Below are 21,413 nucleotides of genomic sequence, written 5' to 3' on the forward strand. Positions count from 1 at the left end.
ATGGCTTTTCCTCACTTCAAGCCTGCACCTGGTGAAGCATCCTTCAGCGAAGCCTTGCTGAAGAGGAATCAGGACCTTGCCCCCAATTCTGCAGAGCAGGCTTCTATCCTTTCTTTGGTGACAAAAATAAACAAGGTGATTGACAACTTGATTGTGGCTCCAGGGACATTTAAAGTGCAAATTGAAGAAGTCCGATGTCGGCCCATATTTCATACAAGATATTTACAGCCAAGTTCTCTGGCCATGTTTGGTTTCCAAGGCAGCTGCCAGACAAGCTGTGGCTATCTAACGAAAACCTCAGGATGTACTGCTCCTTCTCTTTTGTTTTTATGTAGATCTCCTGGGGAGAGGTGTGGATTCCAAGCTGGTGACTGAGTTGCAGGTGTGATGGTGCTCCCCTGTCCCCCAGAACAAGAATATTAATGAGTTTCCACCTTGATTTACCTGGGGGAATAAAACGTGTTTGAATAATAAACACAGGTGATCTTCAGGAATGAATGAAGCCTGAGACTCCCTTCCAATATTGCTTTGTGAACTGTGTCTCATTTTTTTCCTGCGCCTCTGAACTAGTCCAGTTAGGGAAAGTAGTTTTATGTTGGGGCATCATAACCCGACATAGTGGTGCCTGCAACATGGGACTGACCGCTGAACCCCAAGAAATGCCAGAGAAAGGACCAGAAGTAGAGCAATACTCTTCCAACAGTAATAGCAGGTTTAGATCCACCCACAGTTCAGAGTACACCGAAAGTGAAGCAGAGGCATAACGATAGCAGTGAATCAGAGAAGCCGCTAGCAGAGGAGATGCAAGGATTTCAATTGTTCCCAGTGATGGAGCAGAGAGATGTGCAAGGAAATCTGCCTAGAATACATACTCCTATATCATTTAAGTTATTCAAAGAATTAAAAACCGCTTGCGCTCAATACAGCACCATGGCAATCCTTTATCCAGACACTGGTGGAAAATACAGCTGTAGAAGGTCTGCCACCAGTGGATTCAAAGCAGATAGCCAAGGCTTGCCTGTCAGGAGGAGATTATTTATTGTGGAAAACCAATTTACAGAACAATGTCAAGCCACAGCTGAGAGAAACAGGACTCAGCAGATTCCAATTTCGTATGAGATGCTGGAAGGCGAGGGGACCCTATACGGGAACAAATCAATAGTTAGATATGATATAGTAGCATATGTCCAAATTAATGCAGCAGCCAAGAAGGCCTGGAGTAAGCTTCCATCATCAAAAGAACAGACCGAGGAGTTATCTAGTATAAGACAGGAACCAGATGAGTTATTTCAGGACTTTGTTTCCAGACTAACACAGGCATCTAATAAGTTGATTGGAGACTCAGAAGCAGGACAAATAATAATTAAACAGCTAGACTTTGAGAATGCCAATGCTGTATGTAAGGCAGCTCTAAGATCTTTTAAGAAAGGAAGAAGTCAAACTCTCACTGTTTGCTGATGATATGATAGTTACGTAAGTGATCTCAAATATTCTATCAGGGAACTTCTACAACTCATAAACACTTTCAAGAACTTTAAATCTTTGAAGAAAGAAATAGAAGACACCATAAAGTGGAAAGACCCTCCCATGCTCTTGGGTAGGCAGAATTAATATAGTAAAATGGCAATCTTACCAAAAGCAATCTACAGATTCAACGCAATGCCCATCAAAATCCCAGCAAAATTCTTCAAAGACCTCGAAAGAACACTACTCAACTTCATTTGGAAAAGCAAAAACCCAGGATAGCCAAAACAATCCTGAACAATAAAAACTTCTGGAGGCATCACAATCCCTGACTTCAAACTCTACTACAGAGCTACAGTACTGAAAACAGCCTGGTACTGGCATAAGAACAAACAGGATGATGAATGGAATCAAATAGAAGACCCGGATATCAATCCACATATCTTCGAACACCTAATCTAATTTATAAAGAAACAAAAAATATCAAATGGAAAAAAGAAAGCATATTTAACAAGTGGTGCTGGCATAACTGGATATCAACATGTAGAAAAATGAAAATAGATCCATATCTATCGCCATCCACAAAACTCAAGTCAAAATGGATTAAAGCCAGCCACACTGAACTCTATAGAAGAGAAAGTGGGAAGTACACTTGATCTCACTGGCACAGGAGTATAACCCCAGCAGCACACTGAGAGAAACAATTAATAAATGGGACCTCCTGAAACTGAAAAGCTTCTGTAAAGCAAACAAACATGGTCAACAAGACAAAAAAAAAAAAAAAAAAAAAAAAAAGATCTTCACTAACCCCACATCAGACAAAGGTCTGATCTCCAAAATATACAAAGAACTCAAGAAATTGGTCTTCAAAAGAACAAAATGAAGTACAGATCTAAACATAGAACTCTCAACAGAAGAATCTAAAATGGCTGAAGGACACGTAAGGAAATGTTCAACATCTTTAGTCATCAGAGAAATGCAAATCAAAACAAACTCTGAGATTCCATCTTACACCTATAAGAATGGCCAAGATAAAAACACCGATGACAACTTATGCTGGTGGGAGTGCAAATGGGTACAGACGCTATGGAAATTAGTATGGCGATTTCTCAGAAAATTAGGAAACAACCTTCCTCAAGACCCAGCAATAGCAATTTTGGGTATATATCCAAAGGATGCTTAATTGTGCCACAAGGACACGTGCTCTGCTATGTTCATAGTAGCATTGTTTGTCATAGCCAGAACCTGGAAACAACCTAAATGTCCCTCGACCAAAGAATGAATAAGGAAAATGTGGTACATTTACACAATGGAGAAAAAGAAATAACAACATCTTAAATTTTGCAGGCAAATGGATGGAGCTATTTTGAGTGAGGTAATCAATACCCAGAAAGACAATTATCACATTTACTCACTCATAGGTAGTTTTTAAAAATAAAGCAAGGAAAACCAGCCCACAAATCGCAATCCCAGAGAACCTAGACAACAATGAGGACATACACAGATCTAATCTTCATGGGAAATAGAAATAGACAAGATCTCCTGAGTAAATTGGGAGCATAGGGACCTTGGAAGAGGGTTGAAGGGGAAGGGAGAGTCAGGAAGGGGAGCAGAGAAAAATGTAGAGCTCAATTAAAATAATTAAAAACAGTAGGTTTCATGTTTTTTTAAATATGAGCTTCAAAATGTTTATCAGTCCACCTCCTCTCTCTGTGTTTGTGTGTGTGTGTCTGTGTGTGTTTTGAGATGGGTCTCACATAACCAAGAATGGCCTTATATTTAGTATGTGATAAAGACTGATTGTAGACTTCTGGTCTTCCTGCTTTTCCTCCACCTTCCAGGATTAACGGTGTGCACCACCATGCCCAGCCACATTCACCAATCTTAAATCATTATTTTTTTTTTACTGTTTATTTATTTAAGGTCTATATTTTCCAAGACTGACTTGATACATATCCACTTGAGCTTCTGATCCTCCTTCCTCTACATCCCCTGCCCTAGGACTGCACATAGCATCACAGTAGCCAGCTACACTCACCAATCTTACTCTCCCATTTTCTCTTGTTTCTTGCCTTTCTCCATACAGAATACATTAGTTTGACTTGTTACCCTCCCAAGGGTGGAGTTGGCAGGGGTTTAAGGTCTTTGCTCTTTCCTATCCTGTTATGTCAGCTTGTTTTTTTGTTTTTAGAGCAAGGTCACCATGTCCCTGAGTCAGGACATCTGTATCAGTCTCCACCAGGAGGCTGGGCATCCTTGTGCTTTGAAATTTCCCGAGTAGGGGAGCCACTATCTTGTCTGTGAACATGAAGCTAGTCTGGGCTTTTTGATTTTAAAACATCCTGCTAGGAAATTCCTTTTAGTTCCTTTGAGAATAAGGGATGAGGGTTTCACAGTATATGTATTTTAGACATTAATTATGAGGAGATGCGTTACTGGAAGAACACCCAGAAAGATTTTTTAGACTGTTTGCATACACCACACACACACACACACACACACACACACACACACACACACACACACTTTAATGAATAAACATAGGCTGGAAAATGTTAGGAATATTTCCTAACGCGAGCTCCCTGATGACGCCAAAATTCCCAATCAAACCAAATCAAAACAAGCCAAATTAAGAAATATCCAGGTTTAATGGGAAATCTGCGCTCTCGGGTGGCCCCGAGGGGTAACCAGAAAACTGCGGGAACGCAACCCCCGAGAGGAAGAAAGGGAGACCACGTTTTTGTTCTTAAAAAATGTTAGCGGCGCAGCTGTCAGCCCAGCACAGACTATTGTGGGCCCCTGCAAGATCCCCGGGCCGTAGCGGGCTGTGGCCCATCCCGGGAGGGCGGGTGTTCGGGGTTGTGGGTCCCTGCAAGATCCCCAGCCCCGCCACGCAGCAAACGGGCTGGCGGCGACTCGCAGATCCCTAGCAGCCAAAAGGTTCCCATTAGTGGGTGGGCACATGTGAACCGGGCGGTAGCGGCGGGTTAAAGGCACAAACACAGAAAATAGGCATAAAGCTTTATTAAAGGAGAGAGGGAGAGAGAGAGAGTGAGAAAAAGGAGGAAGAAGAGAGAGAGAGGAAAAGAAGAAAAAGAAGGAAGGAAGGGAGAGAGAAGTGCGTGTGCACACGCCAGGGGAGGGCAGAAAGAGGAAGAATTCAGGATGATCAGAGGTCGCTGGGAGTGGGCGTGGAAAGGGGCATGGACCAAAGCCTGAAGACATGAGTCTAACAGGAAAGGTTCCCCTCGTGGAGACAGCCAGCTCCACAAGTTGTTCTCTAATCTCCACACATGCACACACAGTAGATAAACAAGTGAAAGTGTAATCTTTTCCTAGATTATTTGTATAAATACCAAGGTGTGTGATTACTTATCGTATGTTTAGTTTGTTTAGTTTTGTAGTGAAGCTCTCAAAATGTCTTGGAAAGTGACAGACAGCACCATTTGCATTTCCACTAGCAATGAATGCAAGTCTTTGAGCTCCACACACTCACTAGCGTGGTGATTGACCACTCTCGTAGTCTGTTCTGCTGTTCACTGTGTTATATCCACATGCTCACTAACATGGTGACTGACCATTCTAATAGTCTGTGCTGCTATTCACTGAAATGTTTATATATGCAATAGTATATACCATTAGCATTTTCATATGCTTATATATCATATATTACTCTTTCTTAGTGTCTACTCATATTCTAAGTATGTCCATTGTGAAACTGGATTGTTGTACCTAGTGTCCCAGACTTATAATACCAGCTACTAGGGAGACTGAGACAGGAGGGACTTCCATTCTAGGCTATAGAGAGAATTCCAGGCGAACACAGAAAATTTACTGAGACTTATTTCAAAATAAAACTAAGGGACATATACACAAATTAAGTAAAGATTTTAAACATAATTATAAACCAAAACAAAGAGAGCACACTCATCAGGCCAACAAGATAGTTCAGCCACCAAGCCTGATATACTGAGTTCAATCCCCATTACCCACATGGTAGAAGACGAAAATCAATTCTTGGAACTTGTCCACCAACCTACACAAATGCCTTAATGTGTATAGTCTCCAACACAAATAAAAATAAGCAGTTTTAAAAATCAAAAGAAGCTTGATATAGTAGCAGATGCTTCTAATCCCAACACTCAGAAAGGAGAGGCAGAAGGATCAGGTATTTGAGACTAGCCCAGTCTTTGTAAGTCCCTGTCTCCAATAAACAGACAGCAGGGAGCTGGAGAAATAGCTCAAAGGTTAAAACCCCTTGCACCTCTTGCATAGGACCTGGATTGAGTTTTGAGCACACATAGGGCAGCCCATAGTTGTCTGTCACTCCAGTTCCTTCTTCCAGTCTCAGAAGACACCAGGCATTCACATGGTGCACTGGCATCATACAGGCAAAACACTCACGTACACAAAATAAAGAAGTAGATAAATAAAACAAAAACAAACAGAAAAGGATAGCTGGAGACATAGCTTGGCTGGACAACACTTTCCTATAATACACAAGACCCTATGCTCAGTTTCCAATAATAGAGGAAGAAAAGTAAAGAGCTGGGAGGGACAGCTAAGGCTCTAACTCAGCAGGTAGAACACTCAAGTAGCACACAAGAGATGCTGGATTTAATTACCAGCACCACATAAACAAGGTATGGCGCTGCTTGTTTAGCTCTCAGGAAGAGAAAGTATATCAATCAGAAGTGCAATGTGATCCTTGGAAGTACATAGTTGTTAACATGGTCCAAGAATAGAGGTTGTGTGCAGAGTATTCTGAGTGTTTGTGAGAAAATGTCAAGAAAACAAGGCGAGTCCTGTGACCTCAGTTTCTTTAAAAACATGGAGTTGTTCTTGGAATGTGCTTTTGTGCCCCTCCCTGGTGTTGTAGATAGAAGTGAATTTACAACAGGCTATTATTATTTGTTTATATGCTTCTATGGAAAAACATATTTTTGCCACATGCATCTTGTCCTTGTGATTAAATCTTCATTATGACTTGAACTCATGAGACTTTACTCAGCTGACCTTTCTTAATTAACACTAAGAGAATAAATTGTCTAATGTTCTGAGTAAAGTTGGCTGTCTCCTGAGACTTTAGTCCACCTCAATTTTAGACACCACTCTCCTAGGTTCATGCTTCCGACTGACGACCAGCCTAATTCCATCTTAAGATTAAAAGCCATCTTGTTCCAAGATCAAAATAAATTCATTCCTGTTTTTTTTTTTTTTTTTTTTTTTTTAAAAAAAAAAAACCTTGGGTTGGACCAGGTCTTAACCCATTTTCTGAAATGTGATATTTTCACAAACTGTGCCCTGACCACCACCCTTACAAGAGTTCTGCTAAGTACTCTTGAAGTACTAAGTCAAGTTCTTATGTAACCAAAATTCCTCTGAAATCCCCCAACCTTGAAAACTGCCTAGTCTTACACTTGTTTTGAGCTATGTAAACTGTCTCGTATGGTCACTGCTAGTTTCTCAATTCTGCTTTAGGGAGATAGCCCTGGCTGTCAGAAAATAAAGCTCGCTTAATTTGACCAAACGAATTCGGGTAATGGTCTTTATGCTCTTCCAGTGGGATTGATACAGCTAAAGCAGCAAGCACATAATAACTTTCATATGGGGTGGATGAGACCTTGCTTTTTTCTAGGCCAGACAGGGCTACATGAGATCTGTCCCTAAGCAAAATTATTTGGTGTTTTCTTCAATATATATTAAATCAAAGTATAATTAATTACATCATGTCTCTTTTCCCTTTCCTCCCTCCAACCTTTCCATGCCCTCTTTAAATTCTTGACCTTTTTTTAAATTACTATTTTATATATAGTGAGAGATGCACACATATATAATACAACCTGCTGGGTCTATTTTTGTTGTTTGTGTGTATATGATTTCAGGGCTTATCACTTTGTATTGGATAACAAATTAAGGGTGTCATTCCTAGGAAAGATTAATTGCCCTTCTCTCAGGAGTCATTAGTTGTCTGGATATCTGTGTATAGTTGCCTGTGAAATTTCCTTCCTTCTGAACTAGCATTTTTATTGATATTGTTACTGTTTAGGTATTACTGTAACAGGGTCCCGTAATTTATTAGGCTCCCAAACCTTAGCACTACTGACCCACATGAAGTAACATTCAGTGTTGTAAAACTCAGTATATATAGACAGTTCCACCTGCCCAAAACTAAAAGGTCAAATCAATCAAATTCCTATATAGTTCTGGGAAAGCCTCAAAGTGTACTAACCATTGACTTTTTGCTTCTGTAGTTCCACTTCTGACTAAACTGTTCTTGTTAACTGAAATATGTCAACCCATAATGAACGTGTGTATGTGTGTGTGCACACACGTGTGTGCTTAAAAGCTCACCCTGAGAAAAGCTTCAGTGCTACACTGTGATCCTGAACACCCAGTGTTTGCTGGTCAGCTGATAAAGACTTTGTCTTGGATTCACATTTGAGCAGTTGTCTCTGGTGAACATTTCTAAGACAGTCATTTCTAGGAAACTTAGTCTCATGCTAGACTTCCCGGTCCTTCTGCTATTACAATCATTTCATTTATTTGTTTGTTTATCTACTTGTTTGTTTGATTTTATGAGAGAGGGTTTCTCTATGTAGCTCTGGTTGTCCCTGGAACTCTCTTTGTAGACCAGGCTGGCCTCACATTCAAATCTGTCTACTTCTGCCTCCCAAGTGCTGTGATTAAATGTGTGTGCCACCACATCCAGCCTTTTGCTTTTTACAGACTTTTTTGCCTTCTCTTCCTAGATATTTCCTGAGCCTCAAGTATAGGCATTGTGCTGTAGACGTAACCACTGGGCCAGGCTCCTTCCCAAGATTGGTTGAACTCTGTGTTGTATCCAGTTGTGATTTTTTTTTATAATTATCTCTATCTGATGTAAAGAGAAACTTCTTTGATGAAGGGTGAAAGTTATACTTACCTGTGATTATAAGGATGATTTTTTAGAATGTAGTTAAGAATTATGTTCCTCTAATAAAGTGGTAGGTTCACTTCTTAGATCCATGACTCACTATTCCTGGATAGCTGGCTAGGTTTCTAGTACCAGGCGTGGTTTCTCTTTTGTTGTCTGGGTCTTAAGTACAATTTGACAACTTTGGTTGCCACCAACTACAAGTGCCACCATTTCACTTTTTAGAATATCTGGCCATGCTGATCATTATTGTGGCGCATAGGTAACATAGCTAGAGGGCTATGGATTGCTTTCTTCTCTTGGCAGTTTGTAGAGGACTTTCTGGACTACAGGAAAGAGTTGTCAGATTAGATCAAGCCTAAGTCACTGAAGTTCTGTGTCCTAACAAAATTTATTTTTATATTCTTAACTATGTCTATATGTGTGTCCATGTACCTGTGTTCAGGTGCCTGCAGAAGTAAGAGATGTTGGGTCTTCTGGAATTGGAGTTTGTAAGCTGCCCTATGTGGGTGCTGGGAACTGAACCTGAGGTCCTCTAAAAGAGCAGCAAGTGCTCTTAACCACTGAGCAAACCCTAATTTCAAAAGGTTTTAAAATTAAACTTTAAAAATATATCAATATGAATTATATAATCCAACTCAAGGCCAATGTTCCACATCCTCAGTGATTTATTCTCTATTTGTTGATTGATTGGTTGGTTTTTCTATATGTAGCCTTGGCTGTCCTGGGCTCTCCCTTTTAAGACCAGACAGAGAACCACCTGCCTCTGTCTCCCCTGCGTGGTGGGATTAAAAGTGGGTATCACCAGCACCCCAACTCATTTATTTATTTTTGAAGCAAAGTCTCATGCAGCTATAGATGGCCTGGAACAATGACATTTCCTACCTACAGTCCATGAACTTAGATCAGAGACCTTTACCACCAAACCAAAATGGGTTGTTTTCAAAAGACAGAAATTCATTAAAATTTATATGTAATGTGTTTAAACAGAGTAAGACATAGTATTATAACCCTACAATCCTGACAAGGGGAGGCCCAAGATGGAACTCAAGGCTAGGCTAGATACATTACACGATATTGTCTCAAAACTAATGCAGGCAGACCTCTGAGAGTTCAAGGCCACTCTGGTCTACAAGAGCTAGTTTCAAGACAGTGCTCCCAAGCTACAGAGAACACCCTGTTCTCAAAAACCAAACCAAGCCAAACCAACAAACTAACAAAACCCTCAAAAATCTAATTGATTGGATGATTGGGAATGAAATCTCAATAGTAAACCTTTTTATTTTGTTATTTATATATATGTGCGTGTATGTGCACATGTGTTGCAGACGCACATAGAGGTCATAATCCTGAAACTAGAATTACAGATGATTTTCTAGCCCAAAGTGGGTGCTGGCAATCAAACTCCAGTCTTCTGCAAGAGTACTGTATACTCTCAACTACTGAACTGTTCTGTCCAACCTTTTGTTTTTTTGTTTTAAAATTTAAATGTATTATTTTCTCCAAGGATGGCCTGATATCTTCATGCTTCCACCTCCCAAGAGCTTGGGTTACAGATATTGCTTCTTTTTATTCATTTGTTTTTGAGGAGGGGGTCTCACTGAGGTGGCACTAGGTAGCTGTGCAGGCTAGTGGTTTGAACTCTTGCTGCTTGCTCCACCTGCCTCTCTGCTGGGCTATAGGATTAGAGGTGCATATACTACACTTTAAAATGTGGTGCTTAGAATAAACTCGAGAGCCCCACATATGCTAACAAGTGCTATATTTGACTTATATCTTTCAGTCCTAAAGATGAAACTTAATTAGCAGTTTGGAAACATCATAATGATTTCTTTCTTCTGTTTTTCTTTCTTTTTAACCCACAGAAAGAAGTTACAGGCTGGTCTTCATTGGAATGTATATATATGTTGGTATATTCCTGCAGCCCCAAAACTTTGGGGAGGAGTACCACAAGGAAGATGACTTGGGAGACAGAATTCTTGCTGACAGAGTCACAGGGTGGTTCAGGGCATCACATGACAAGGAGTAGGGAGTAGGTGGTGTCATCCCTAGAAGCAGAGGCAGAACAGCAAGTTCAGGATAGAGTACTGAGGCAAAATGCCATGTCTACAAGCCCAAATCCATCTGTTTTAATTAAGGTTTCTGTTGCTGTGATAAAAACTCCATGACCAAAAGCAAGTTGGAGAGGAAAGGACAGGTTATAAATCACTAATCTCTCCTAAAAAACATCTCTCTCCCATTCTTCCCCCCCCCCTCTCTTTCTATCTCTCTCTCTCTCTGTGGTCAGAGGACAACGTAGCAGAATTTTGCTTTCTCTTACTATGTGGATTTCGAGATCCAGCTTAGTTGTTAGGCTTAGCAAAGCCTTTGGCCACTGAGTCATCTCACTGGCCAGCCCTCCCTTCTGACTGTGATGTGACCAGCGAGCCATCTCACTGGCCAGCTCTCTGCTCACTACAAGTTCCTATTGCCTAGATTTTCCAGTAGTGACAGACTATCACCTGTCACTACTGGAAAATCTACTACTGGAGAATCGTAAGCCACATGAACCCCTTCCCGTTAAAGCTGTTTCTGTCAAGCTCTTTCTGCAGAGTCTGGTGCTTTGTCTGTGTGTGCCTGCATGGTGATGCCCAAGGAGGACAGAAGAGTGTCAGGTCCCCTGAGACTGGAGTTACAGGGGTTGGAGCCACCCATTTGGGTAGAGGGAATCAAACTTGGGTCCAGTGCTCTTAACCCCTGAGTCATTTCTCTAGTCTCCCATAACTCATTGTTTTCAAAGTCCCCACAATTATAACCAGAAAAAAATAAGAAAGCCGACCATCTGATACTTTTATTTCGTGAATAGGTGTGAGACGGTGCATTTAAAGCTCGAGCCCCCCTTTAGAAACCCCGCAGGGAAGTTGGCTAACACTCTTGTGACCTATTGTTTTAGATCCTAGATCACAAATGTTGCTGTGGCTGGAATTCTAGGTGAGATGGTCAACATTCTAACAGGGAAGCCTCCATTAAATCAGGAAACCTCACCATCCTCCATCACCACCCCCTTCACTGTTTGCCATAACCACTTCCCCTTCACTCCTCCTCATTTCCTCTTCCCATCCTCCTTATAGTTCTCATCTTCCTCCACCTGTGCACAAGATAGAAGAAGAACGAACGCTCTGAGGACCTGGAGTAAACTAAGAACAGAAAAAAGTATATGTCCAAAGAAAGATGGAAACGAACCTGAATAGTGCTTTAAGGTATTTATTTATTTTGACTCTTAAAAAGAGTGATTGAGGCCGGGCGGTGGTGGTGGCGCACACCTTTAATCCCAGCACTCGGGAGGCAGAGGCAGGCGGATCTCTGTGAGTTCGAGGCCAGCCTGGTCTACAAGAGCTAGTTCCAGGACAGGGTCTAAAAAAGCTGCAGAGAAACCCTGTCTCGAAAAACCCAAAAAAAAAAAAAAAAAAAAAAGAAACAAAAAAAGAAAAGAAAAATAAAGAGTGATTGATTGATATGTGCATGCTCCCCATGGGGTCAAAAGAGAGCATCAAATGTCCTTTTCCATCACTCCTTGCCTGTTTGCTTTTCAGGCACCACTCCTGACCCTGAGCTTTGGGTTTTCTTGTCTGGACTGTAAGCCAGCAATCCCTAGTGATCTTTTTATCTTTACGGCCTTGGAGTTGGGGGTTATGGGTATACATGTGACACCCAGTTGTTTAGTGGGTGCTGGAATCTGAAGTGAGCAATCTCACGATTGCTCAGTAAGTGCACTAACCTTTGAGTCATCTGTTTTGATTAATTTTTCTTTGTTTGTTTGAGACAAGGTTTCTTTGTAGCTTTGGAGCCTGTCCTGGAACTAGCTCTTGTAGACCACGTTGGCCTCGAACTCACAGAGATCAGCCTGCCTCTGCATCCTAAATCCTGGGATTTAAAGGCTTGAGCAACCACCACCTGGATGTTTTGATTAATTTTTTAAGATTTGTTTTTTAATTATGTTGTATAAGTGGTGTGTGGTGTGTGTGTGTGTGAATGCAGGTGCCCAAGGTGTCCAGAAGAAGAAACATATCAGGCTTCCCTAGAATTGGAGAGTTACAGGCAGTTACAAGCCAACCTAACATTGGGTGCTGGAGTAGAAATCAGGCTCTCTACAAGAGCAGTAAGCACCTCTTAACTGCAGAGCTATCTCTCTAGTCCCCTAAAATATTAAAATATATTATTTACTATCATTTTGCTTTTTTTGACTTATGATCTCTCTCTCTCTCTGTAGTTCTGGCTGTTCTGGAACTTGCTATGTAGAACAGGCTAGCCTTGAACTCAGAGATTTTCCCGCCTTGCCTCTGAGTGCTGGGATTAAAGATAAATCCCACAATGCCCATCCATTTAAATGTATTATTATAGTATATATTTGTGCTCATGATGTGTGTGTGTGTGTGTGTGTGTGTGTGTGTGTACATACATACCATTGGTGCACATGTGGAGAGCACAGGGCAGCTTCCACCTGTGCACTTGTGGAATGGATCTCAGGTTAGCAGGCTTGTGGGGTAAGTACCCCTAATCACTGGATCATCTCACTAACTACAGTTTTTCAAGTTTTACCCCCTCCCCATTTTTAACTTTTCTTTTCTTTCCTTCCTTCCCCTCCTTCCTTCCTTTCTTTTTTTTTTTTTTTTGTTGTTGTTGTTGTTGTTCGAGACAGGGTTTCTCTGTTATTTTGGAGTCTGTCCTGGAACTAGCTCAAGGCTAGTGAGTTCAGGCTCACTAGGCTGACCTTGAACTCACAGAGATCCACCTGCCTCTGCCTCCTGAGTGCTGGGATTAAAGGCATGCACACACCACCACACAGTTTATTTTCTATTTTTTAATTTATTGTGTATGGCTGTTTTGCTGACAGGCATGTGCATGCTTGGCATCCTCTGAAGCTGGAAAGAGGGTGTCAGATCTCCTGGAACTGGGAGCCCATGTGGGTGCTGGGAGCTGAACCCAGGGTCTCTGCAAGAATATCAAGTATAACTGCTAAGTCAACTCTCCAGCCTTTATTTAACTTAATTTTGTTGTTTGTTTGCTTTTTGACGCAGGGTATCACTGTGGTACCCTGGCTGACCTTGTATTCACTCATTGGGTAGATCAGCTGGCCCTATCTGCTCAGCCTGTGATCCCTGAGTGCTGGGGTTAAAGACATGTGCCAACCACTGCCACACCCAACATTTTTTTCTTTCTTCCTTTTCTTCCTTCATCCTTCTTTCTTTCTTTCTTTCTTTCTTTCTTTCTTTCTTTTTTCTTTCTTTCTTTTCTTACCTTTTTGTTTCTTTCTGAGACAGGTTTTTTGGGTATCGCTGGATGTCCTGGAACCTCACCTGTAAACCAGGCCAGCCTTGAACTCAGTCGCTGAGTGCTTGGATTAAAGGCGTGCACCACCAGCACCCAGGCCAGTTCACATTTGAAACTATGTATATGTGTGGGTATTTGCACATAAATACAGGTACCCATGAAGACCAGAGATGTGAAATTTTCTTAGAAGTAGACCAGTATGGGTGTTGGGAACTTCCACTCAGGTTCTCTGAAAAAAAACTCTGGACATTTGTAACCATTAAACTATCTTTCCAGTATCCCTCATTCTGTTAGCCAGGCTGACTCGAGACATCATAATAATCCACCTTCTTCAGTCTCCTCAGTTCTAGGATTATAGATATGAGCCATTGGTAAAGTCTGACAATTTACAAACAGAGAGAAAGAAAAGAAATGAAATGAAAACTTGAAGGCCAGGCAGAAGGATTCACAGAAGGATCAGAATTCAAGGCCAGATCTGACTAACCTATCAAGTTAGAGACAAGTTAGTGTTGTATAAGATCCTATTGCAAAAACCAAAGCAAAACAAACAAAATCCCTAAGCTACAAAGGGCCTAAGAAGGCACTTGCCACCGACCCTGATAGTCTGTCTGAATTTGTTTCCCAACTACATAGTGGAAGGAGAAATTACTGTAGATTTTACTCTAATTTTCACACTTGGGCTGTGTTCTACGCACATCCACACATATACATACAGATAAATAATAAATATTTTACATTAAAAAACCTAGTTGGATAGTAAATATCATCATTAGGTAATTATATCCACAATATTCTTTTTTCAGTATTTAATAGAAAATAATTTTTATACAGTATATTCTGATTATGGTTCCCTTCCCTCACCTTCTCCTATATCCTCCCCACGCCTCTACCCACCCAATTCCATACTTTCTTTTTCTATCTTTCTCTTTAGAAAACAGCCCTTCCAAAAGCAAACAAAAACCCCACAAACTATAAAAAACAAAACAAAAAATAGAATAAAAACAAATCAAAGGCTCAAGAAGCACACAATACAAACCCCATAAAAATATAAAATCAAAAACCATAATGCATAGCAAAAGACTAGGAAGATTCAAAAATGCCCAAACAAAGCAATATGAGTTAAAAAAAATAGTTGCAGAAATACCTTTGAGTTCATTTTGTCTTGGCCATCTACTGCTGTATGTTGAGGTTTGCCCTGATGTTATATATATATATTCAGCAAGAGATCCCTTTGGAGAAAGTTAACTTTCTTTTTGCAGGCAATTGTCAATTGGTGATAGCTTCTATCTTCAGAATAGGGGCTTCCGTCTTCTTCTCCCTCTTAACACTGGTATTATGCCCATATCATGGGCCCCCCCAAAGACCATTACAGAGCCAGCATCAAATGCAAATACACTGGGGTTTATTGATTACAAGTTAGTTCACTCGGACAACTATCCAACACACCAACTGCAAGGCAGGGTAGCACAAACCTTGGCATTTTAGGATTGGGTAAAAGTATACAACTTTTGAATTTGTTGGTTGGGGTATAGGGAAATTTCAAAATAGTCAAAACAGTGGTTAATCGGGTACCTACAAGGAGGTTTGAAGCAAGCAGATGTTGCTTGGATACCCTGCTGGGTCACTTTGACCAGGGCAGGCACATTTTCTTGGGGAATGTTTATGACTTCGCTGGGCTACATTCACCCCCTTAGTTAGATCCTGTCTAAAATGGAGTTCTTTCTCAAAATGGAGTCTGTTCTTATCCTTCATTGGGACCCTGTCTGGTTTGGACTTGTGCAGGCCCTGTGCATGCTGTCATGGTCTCTGTAAACATGTATGTCAGACTGTCAGAAGCTGTGAGAGTTACTGCAGATGAAAAGTGGTATTTAGATGTCAACCCACCAGAAGAGTGACTCTGGTGGAGGTTAATTCTGTCTAAGGCAAGGCCTGCTGGACCATCAACTCTGGAAACTGTTATTTACATTTGCTAAAGCTGCTTGGTATCTCCCCAATACCACCTGGGTTGTAGTGTGTACTCTCATGTGATATGTATATGTAATCTCATGATTACATCTCAATTTTATTAGGACATATATCTGTGGGTGGTCAGGAAGATGACTTTTCATTTATTGTATAATATTGAAATATAGAAAATATATTAGAACATGCTTCATAAGTAGATCTTTTGTCCCACAAGAATTGTAGATATTTAAAAGCCTGCTTTGTTCTTTTTGTTCAGACTGATTGCACACAGTTAGCTCACTTTTACCTAGAGCAAGTATAAATTAGTTAAAGGCTTCTTGTAAATAGATAAGTTGAAAACTTTACAGCTATGCACAAGGTCAGAATCACAGGTGTCCAACCAAGGTTGCTACACAAAGCACCCTAAGAAAAGCATGTCAATTCTTTGCTTGCCAAGTCTAGCTGATAAAAGACTTACGGACACTGTGCCACTGAGCTCTGATTACAGTCTTACTCCTGTAACTTTAGAATCTTGTGTTGCCATGGTAAATGGCTCAGCTACTTATTGCTTACCCTAGGAATGTGCTTTTGACCAGTGAGAGGTAACTTTTGTAAATTCTTTGTTGCTCAAAGCCTCTTGTAAAAAGAGAGGTTTTAGGCTACAGGAGAAGCTAGGAGGAATTAGAATTAGGACAGGAGAATTATAATAGAGACAAAAGAACATAAAGACTTGTTTTGGAACAGCATGGAGTGAGAGGATTCATTCTCCCTCAAATAAAATGAAGAAAAAAGTTCATTTCACTTCCTGTCGTATCCTATCTGAACCCTGAAGAGGAATTTGGGGCTGAACCTCAAATATCTCATTATCAGACCTATTGTGTCTGATAACACTGACTCCTTTGAGTTATCCATTACCTCTGACTTCTATGGTTTTTCCACTTATTCTGTATATATCCCGGAACATCAAAGGAAGCAGTTTAATGGATGTGTTTTATTTTGGACTGAGTGTTCCAAAATCTTTCTCTCTACACATTGGTTATTTGTAGAATGTGTACTAATTCCCATCTATTGCAGGAGGAAGCTTTTTTGATGGTGGTCAAATGAAATACTGACATATAGGTATAGCAGAATGTCATTAAGGGTCATTTTATTGTTATGTTCTTTTAGCAGAACAATAGTTTTTGGTTCTCCCCTAGGCCCATTATCTATCTAGTTTCAGGTCAGCTGTAGGTTTCTAATTAGGACTCAGGGAGTGAGCAGTATATCTGTTCAGGCAGTGGTAGGCTACTCCCACAACATTTATGCCACTATTGCACCAGTGGAACATGTTTAGCTTTATCCTTTGGTACCATGCAGAGTACCTTCTAAGATGATGAGCACTAGTCAGCAGGGGTAAAGGCTCTAGGTAGTCACCACGTTCAGTGATGGTATACGTGTTGTCTTCAATAATAGGGCTTTACCATCAGTTTTCAGAGAGAACCCATAGCTTTGGCAATAACCTGTGCTTTTCAGATTTCCCTCAGGCCTCTTTGGCCAATGGCTCAATTAGAAGTAACCCATCCTTGGTACTGGAAGTTCCACTTTGCAGTGAAAAATGTTTAGTTGGAGCATTGTCTCTCCCATTATTTATTGACTCCAGTTAGATTTCTTTTGCAAATGTAAGTCTGCAGTATTCTTTCCGTTTTTGTTTTGGGACAGTATTTCTCTGTGTAGACCTGGGTGTCCTAGAACCCAATCTGTAGACCAGGCTGGCCTTTAATTCATAGAGGCCCACTTTCCTTATCCTCCTAATGCTGGGATCAAAGGTGTACGCCACCACTGCTTGACTTGCTTACAGTATTCTTTAGAGTATTTTTTCTTCACTCTCTTAGCAAAAGATGAATCTTTGCCTTCCTGTTAGACTATGTAGATTTATGAATGAGCTACTCCTTTACCCTGTCCAAAAGAGATTCTGGCATAGCCTCCCCGCTGCCATCACTTTTCTCCCTTTTCCCGCCCTCCTCTCCTTTTTTCTCCCCCTCCCCTTCTTTTTTACCTGCTTGCTTACTTACTTGCTTCCTGGCTTGCTTGCTTGCTTGGTTTTGGCAGAATCTCATGTAGTCCAGTTTAACCATGAACTTCAGATACTCCTACTTCCACATCCCCAGCCCTGGGCGACAGGTATTTATCACTATGCCTACCTCCTTTCTCTGTGCTCTTAATTAGCTATACTGTGTTTTATTTTTTGAGCTAAGGTATCATTCTGGAGCCCAGCTATCCTTAAACTATATATCCCAGGTTGGCCTTGAACTTGCAGCAATCTTCCTGTTTTTAGCTTCCCTGGTGCTGGAATTATAAGCATGCACCACCACACTGAGCTATGACTGATGTTTTCATTCTAAGCTATCCCATAAACAAGGAAAATTGAAGTTCTGACTTAGGGAGTAACTGCTGGTGAAGTTTTATTATTTTATATTATGTCCCCAAAGGCCATCATAGCTCATAAAACTATATGCTCTACATGCATATTATTTTTTAAAGCAAGTGAAAATTTTATATACATTTTATTCAAAATAGCTTATAAACTTTGGGGCTGAAGAAATAGTTTAAGTGGTGTTGGACCCTGGAGTCCAATCACCGGGATAGAGTCACTCCAAGAGACCACTCACACCTCAGTTGATGCAATAGCAAGAGGAACTTTTATTCTGACATTAGAGGTCTCTCAGCAGGTGAAGGACCTCGAAGAACTATTACAGGCTTCTTTTAAAGAGAAAAACTACAGAACTAACAAAAAAGTGAGTGCAGAATCAAAAGGAAGTGCAGAAGTCATTTGTCAACTATTGTGACTAGCTCAATGGTCAGCTAACTATGATGGGTGGTTGCTATGGTGATTACTGGGTTGGTTGAACAAGGAAAAACATCTGCAGGTTGTTTTACCCCAGTTCTAGGGCCTAAGTCTATTGAGGAAAAACTACAAAAGGGATAGAAAATTCTGGGGGAAAGTACCCAAAGCTTCTAGTGCATGTGTGGGTGCTTATCAGGTTCCTGGTTCCCAGAGGAGGGGGGCAGTTTAGCTGACATGGCCCAGCCAGAGTCTTTCACCCCCCCCCTTTTTATTGGGTCATATCCCAATCTGGGGATTTTTAATTTTTAGGAATCTCTCCTAAGGGTCTGGTATTGCTGGGTTAATAGTAAAGCTTGAGTAACGCTAAGCTGCTCACGAACATCAGGAGTCGGTTGAAGATGCAGGGTCCAAAGGTTAAAAGAAGTAGCAGAATGATTAAGGGACCAGTGATAGTGGAGATGAGGGTTGTGAGACAGGGGGAGCTATTAAACCATCCTTCATACCAGCCTTGCTGTGCCTCTCTATTTCGCTGTCGTTTATCTAACCTATTTCTGGGCTTAGCCATGGAATCCTTGATTACTCCAGAGTGATCTACGTAAAAACAACATTGTTCTTTTAGGGCAGCACAGAGTCCTCCTTCTTGGAGAAACAAGTCTAATCCGCACCTATTCTGTAACACCACCTCAGAGAATGAGGTCATCGATTCTTCAAGCTTAGAGATGGCCTGTTCTAGGGCTTTTAAGTCTTCATTTATGGCTGTCCTTAATTCATTATAATACTGGGGAGCCTTCACCAGAGCGGCAGTACCAGTGCTGACACCGGCTGCAACTCCAAGGCCTAAGATTACTGCTAGAGTCAGGGAGATAGGCTCCCATCAATAGTGGTTCAGGTGATCGTCAAATTCATCTTCAAATGTGTCAATGGGATGATAAAAGACCCTAGGTACTAGTTCAATGAGCACACAGTAATCCTTGGAGTTATCAAAAACTGAAGTTGCCACACAAGGCGTCAGGCCCATATTACAAGCCCACCATCTTCCTGAATCGAACCAAGTACCTGGCATTAGGAGTATCTTCTTTACCAATTGAGCCGTCTCTCGTTTGGTGGGAAAAGCGTCTGTCCAACCAGAGAAGGTGTCTATAAAAACTAGAAGATATTTATTACAGATTATTTATTTCCTGGTTTTATCTCAGTGAAGTCTACTTCTCAATGAGTACCAGGTCGGTCTCCCCTTATTCTTATGCCCTCCAGGGCATTTTGATGCCCTGCATTTACCTTGGCACAGGGGAAGCACGTTGACATTGCTTGCTGTATGAGGGAGTTAAGGCATGGAATATAAAAATTTGTCTTTTTTATTAGAGATTTAATCTTTCTGTGTCCTAAATGAGTCCATCAATATATTTGGGTGATCAGCTCAAAGGCATTTTTCTTGGGTAACACGATTTTGTCCTGGTATTTCCAAGCTTTTTATTGTTCATCAAAGTCCACATTAAGTTTCTGGATAGTCTCTAGATCCTGGGTGGAATATTGGAAACAATCTTCTGTGGAGGGGGGTGCCTCTGCCAGGGATAATATTTCTGAGTTCAATGTGGCCTTTTTAGCCGTCTCATTGGCCATCCGGCTTCCCTTGGCAATGGTATCATTGCCTTTTTGATGCCCTGGGCAATGAATAATGCTCACATTCTTTGGCAAGAAAAGGGCCCTCAATAATGCCAGGATTTCAGTTTTATTTTTAATCTCTTTTCCAGCTGAGGTTAGTAATCCCCTCCTTTTATAAATTTCCCTGTGAATGTGGGCTGTTGCAAACTGTAGAATGGAGCGGCGGGGCTGCGTCCTGCCACCCAGCTAGCAAATGAAGCGTGGCAGTTGGGCGGCAATGGGAAATAATCAAAACTAGCCTTGTCCGAAATAATCAGCTTTAATAAAGGAAGGAAGTGGGGCAAACTTACAGAGCCAAGGTTCTAGCGAAGAGCAGGGAACCAAGAGGGCGGAGCTTACCCAAACCCGGTTCTTTTAAAGATATTTTTTTGCCCTGGAGCGGCCACGCCCCTCAGACAAGGGATTGGTCAGCCTCCCCAACAGCAAACACATAGCAGCTGTCTGTATAGATGTTTACTTTTTGTCCTTTTGCTGGTTCTAAGACCTTGGTAAGGGCTATTAGCTCTGCTTTTTGAGCAGAGGTCCCTGGTGGCAGTGCCTGTGCCCATATAATAGTCTGTCCATCTACCACGGCTGTCCCCGCCTTGTGTTAACCTTCTTTGAGGAAACTGCTGCCATCTGTGAACCAGGTATGATCTGCATCAGGAAGCTGGCAATCGGTCATATCTCCCCTGGTTCCATGGTATTCAGCCACTATCTGATGGCAGTCATGAGGTACCCAAACAGTGGGTTCCGAATTGGGGAGTAGGGTGGCTGGGTTTAGTGATGTTGCATTCCCGAAGGTGATACGTTCAGGGTTGAGTAATAGTGACTGGTAGTGGGTTATTCAGGCATTCAAAAGCCATCTGTCAGGAGGTTGGCATGGGGTGTTATTATAGTCAGTGGTCAATTTATCTGCATCATTGACCAGGGTGGCTACTGCGGCCACCATACGGAGGCAAGGGGGCCATCCTGTTGCCACATTGTCCATCTTTTTGGAGATACAGGCCACTGTCTTCTTCCAGGGCCCCAGCCTCTGAGTTAGGACCACCCCTTTTGCCACCCTCTTATTCTCATCCACGTATAAGGTGAATGGTTTGGTGACGTCAGGGAGACTCAAAGCGGGGGGGGGGGGGGGGAGGGGAGACGAAAGGAAGGCTCTTTTTATTTTGTCAAAAGTCCGCTATTGGTCCTCTCCAAGAGAAAGGGACGTTGGCCTTGGTCCAGCACTCAGGAGGCAGAGGCAGAGGCAGAGGCAGAGGCAGGTGAATCTCTTGAGTTCGAAGCCAGTCTGGGCTACAAAGCGAGTTCCAGGAC

General features: G+C 41.6%; 1 protein-coding gene across 1 annotated transcript in view; it reads left to right on the forward strand.

Annotated features, from left to right (window-relative positions):
- Pp2d1 (protein phosphatase 2C like domain containing 1) overlaps positions 1 to 21,413 on the forward strand; it is a 27,829-nt gene continuing 6,416 nt past the window's right edge. The window contains 6 exon segments of the mRNA XM_042055748.1: positions 1 to 304; positions 704 to 1,395; positions 8,826 to 8,885; positions 10,305 to 10,405; positions 12,398 to 12,518; positions 20,653 to 20,831. Coding sequence (XP_041911682.1) covers positions 1 to 304; positions 704 to 1,395; positions 8,826 to 8,885; positions 10,305 to 10,405; positions 12,398 to 12,518; positions 20,653 to 20,831 — 1,457 coding nt within the window.

This window comes from Arvicola amphibius, chromosome 9 (genome assembly GCF_903992535.2).
Source record: "Arvicola amphibius chromosome 9, mArvAmp1.2, whole genome shotgun sequence".
Taxonomy (NCBI): Eukaryota; Metazoa; Chordata; class Mammalia; order Rodentia; family Cricetidae; genus Arvicola; species Arvicola amphibius.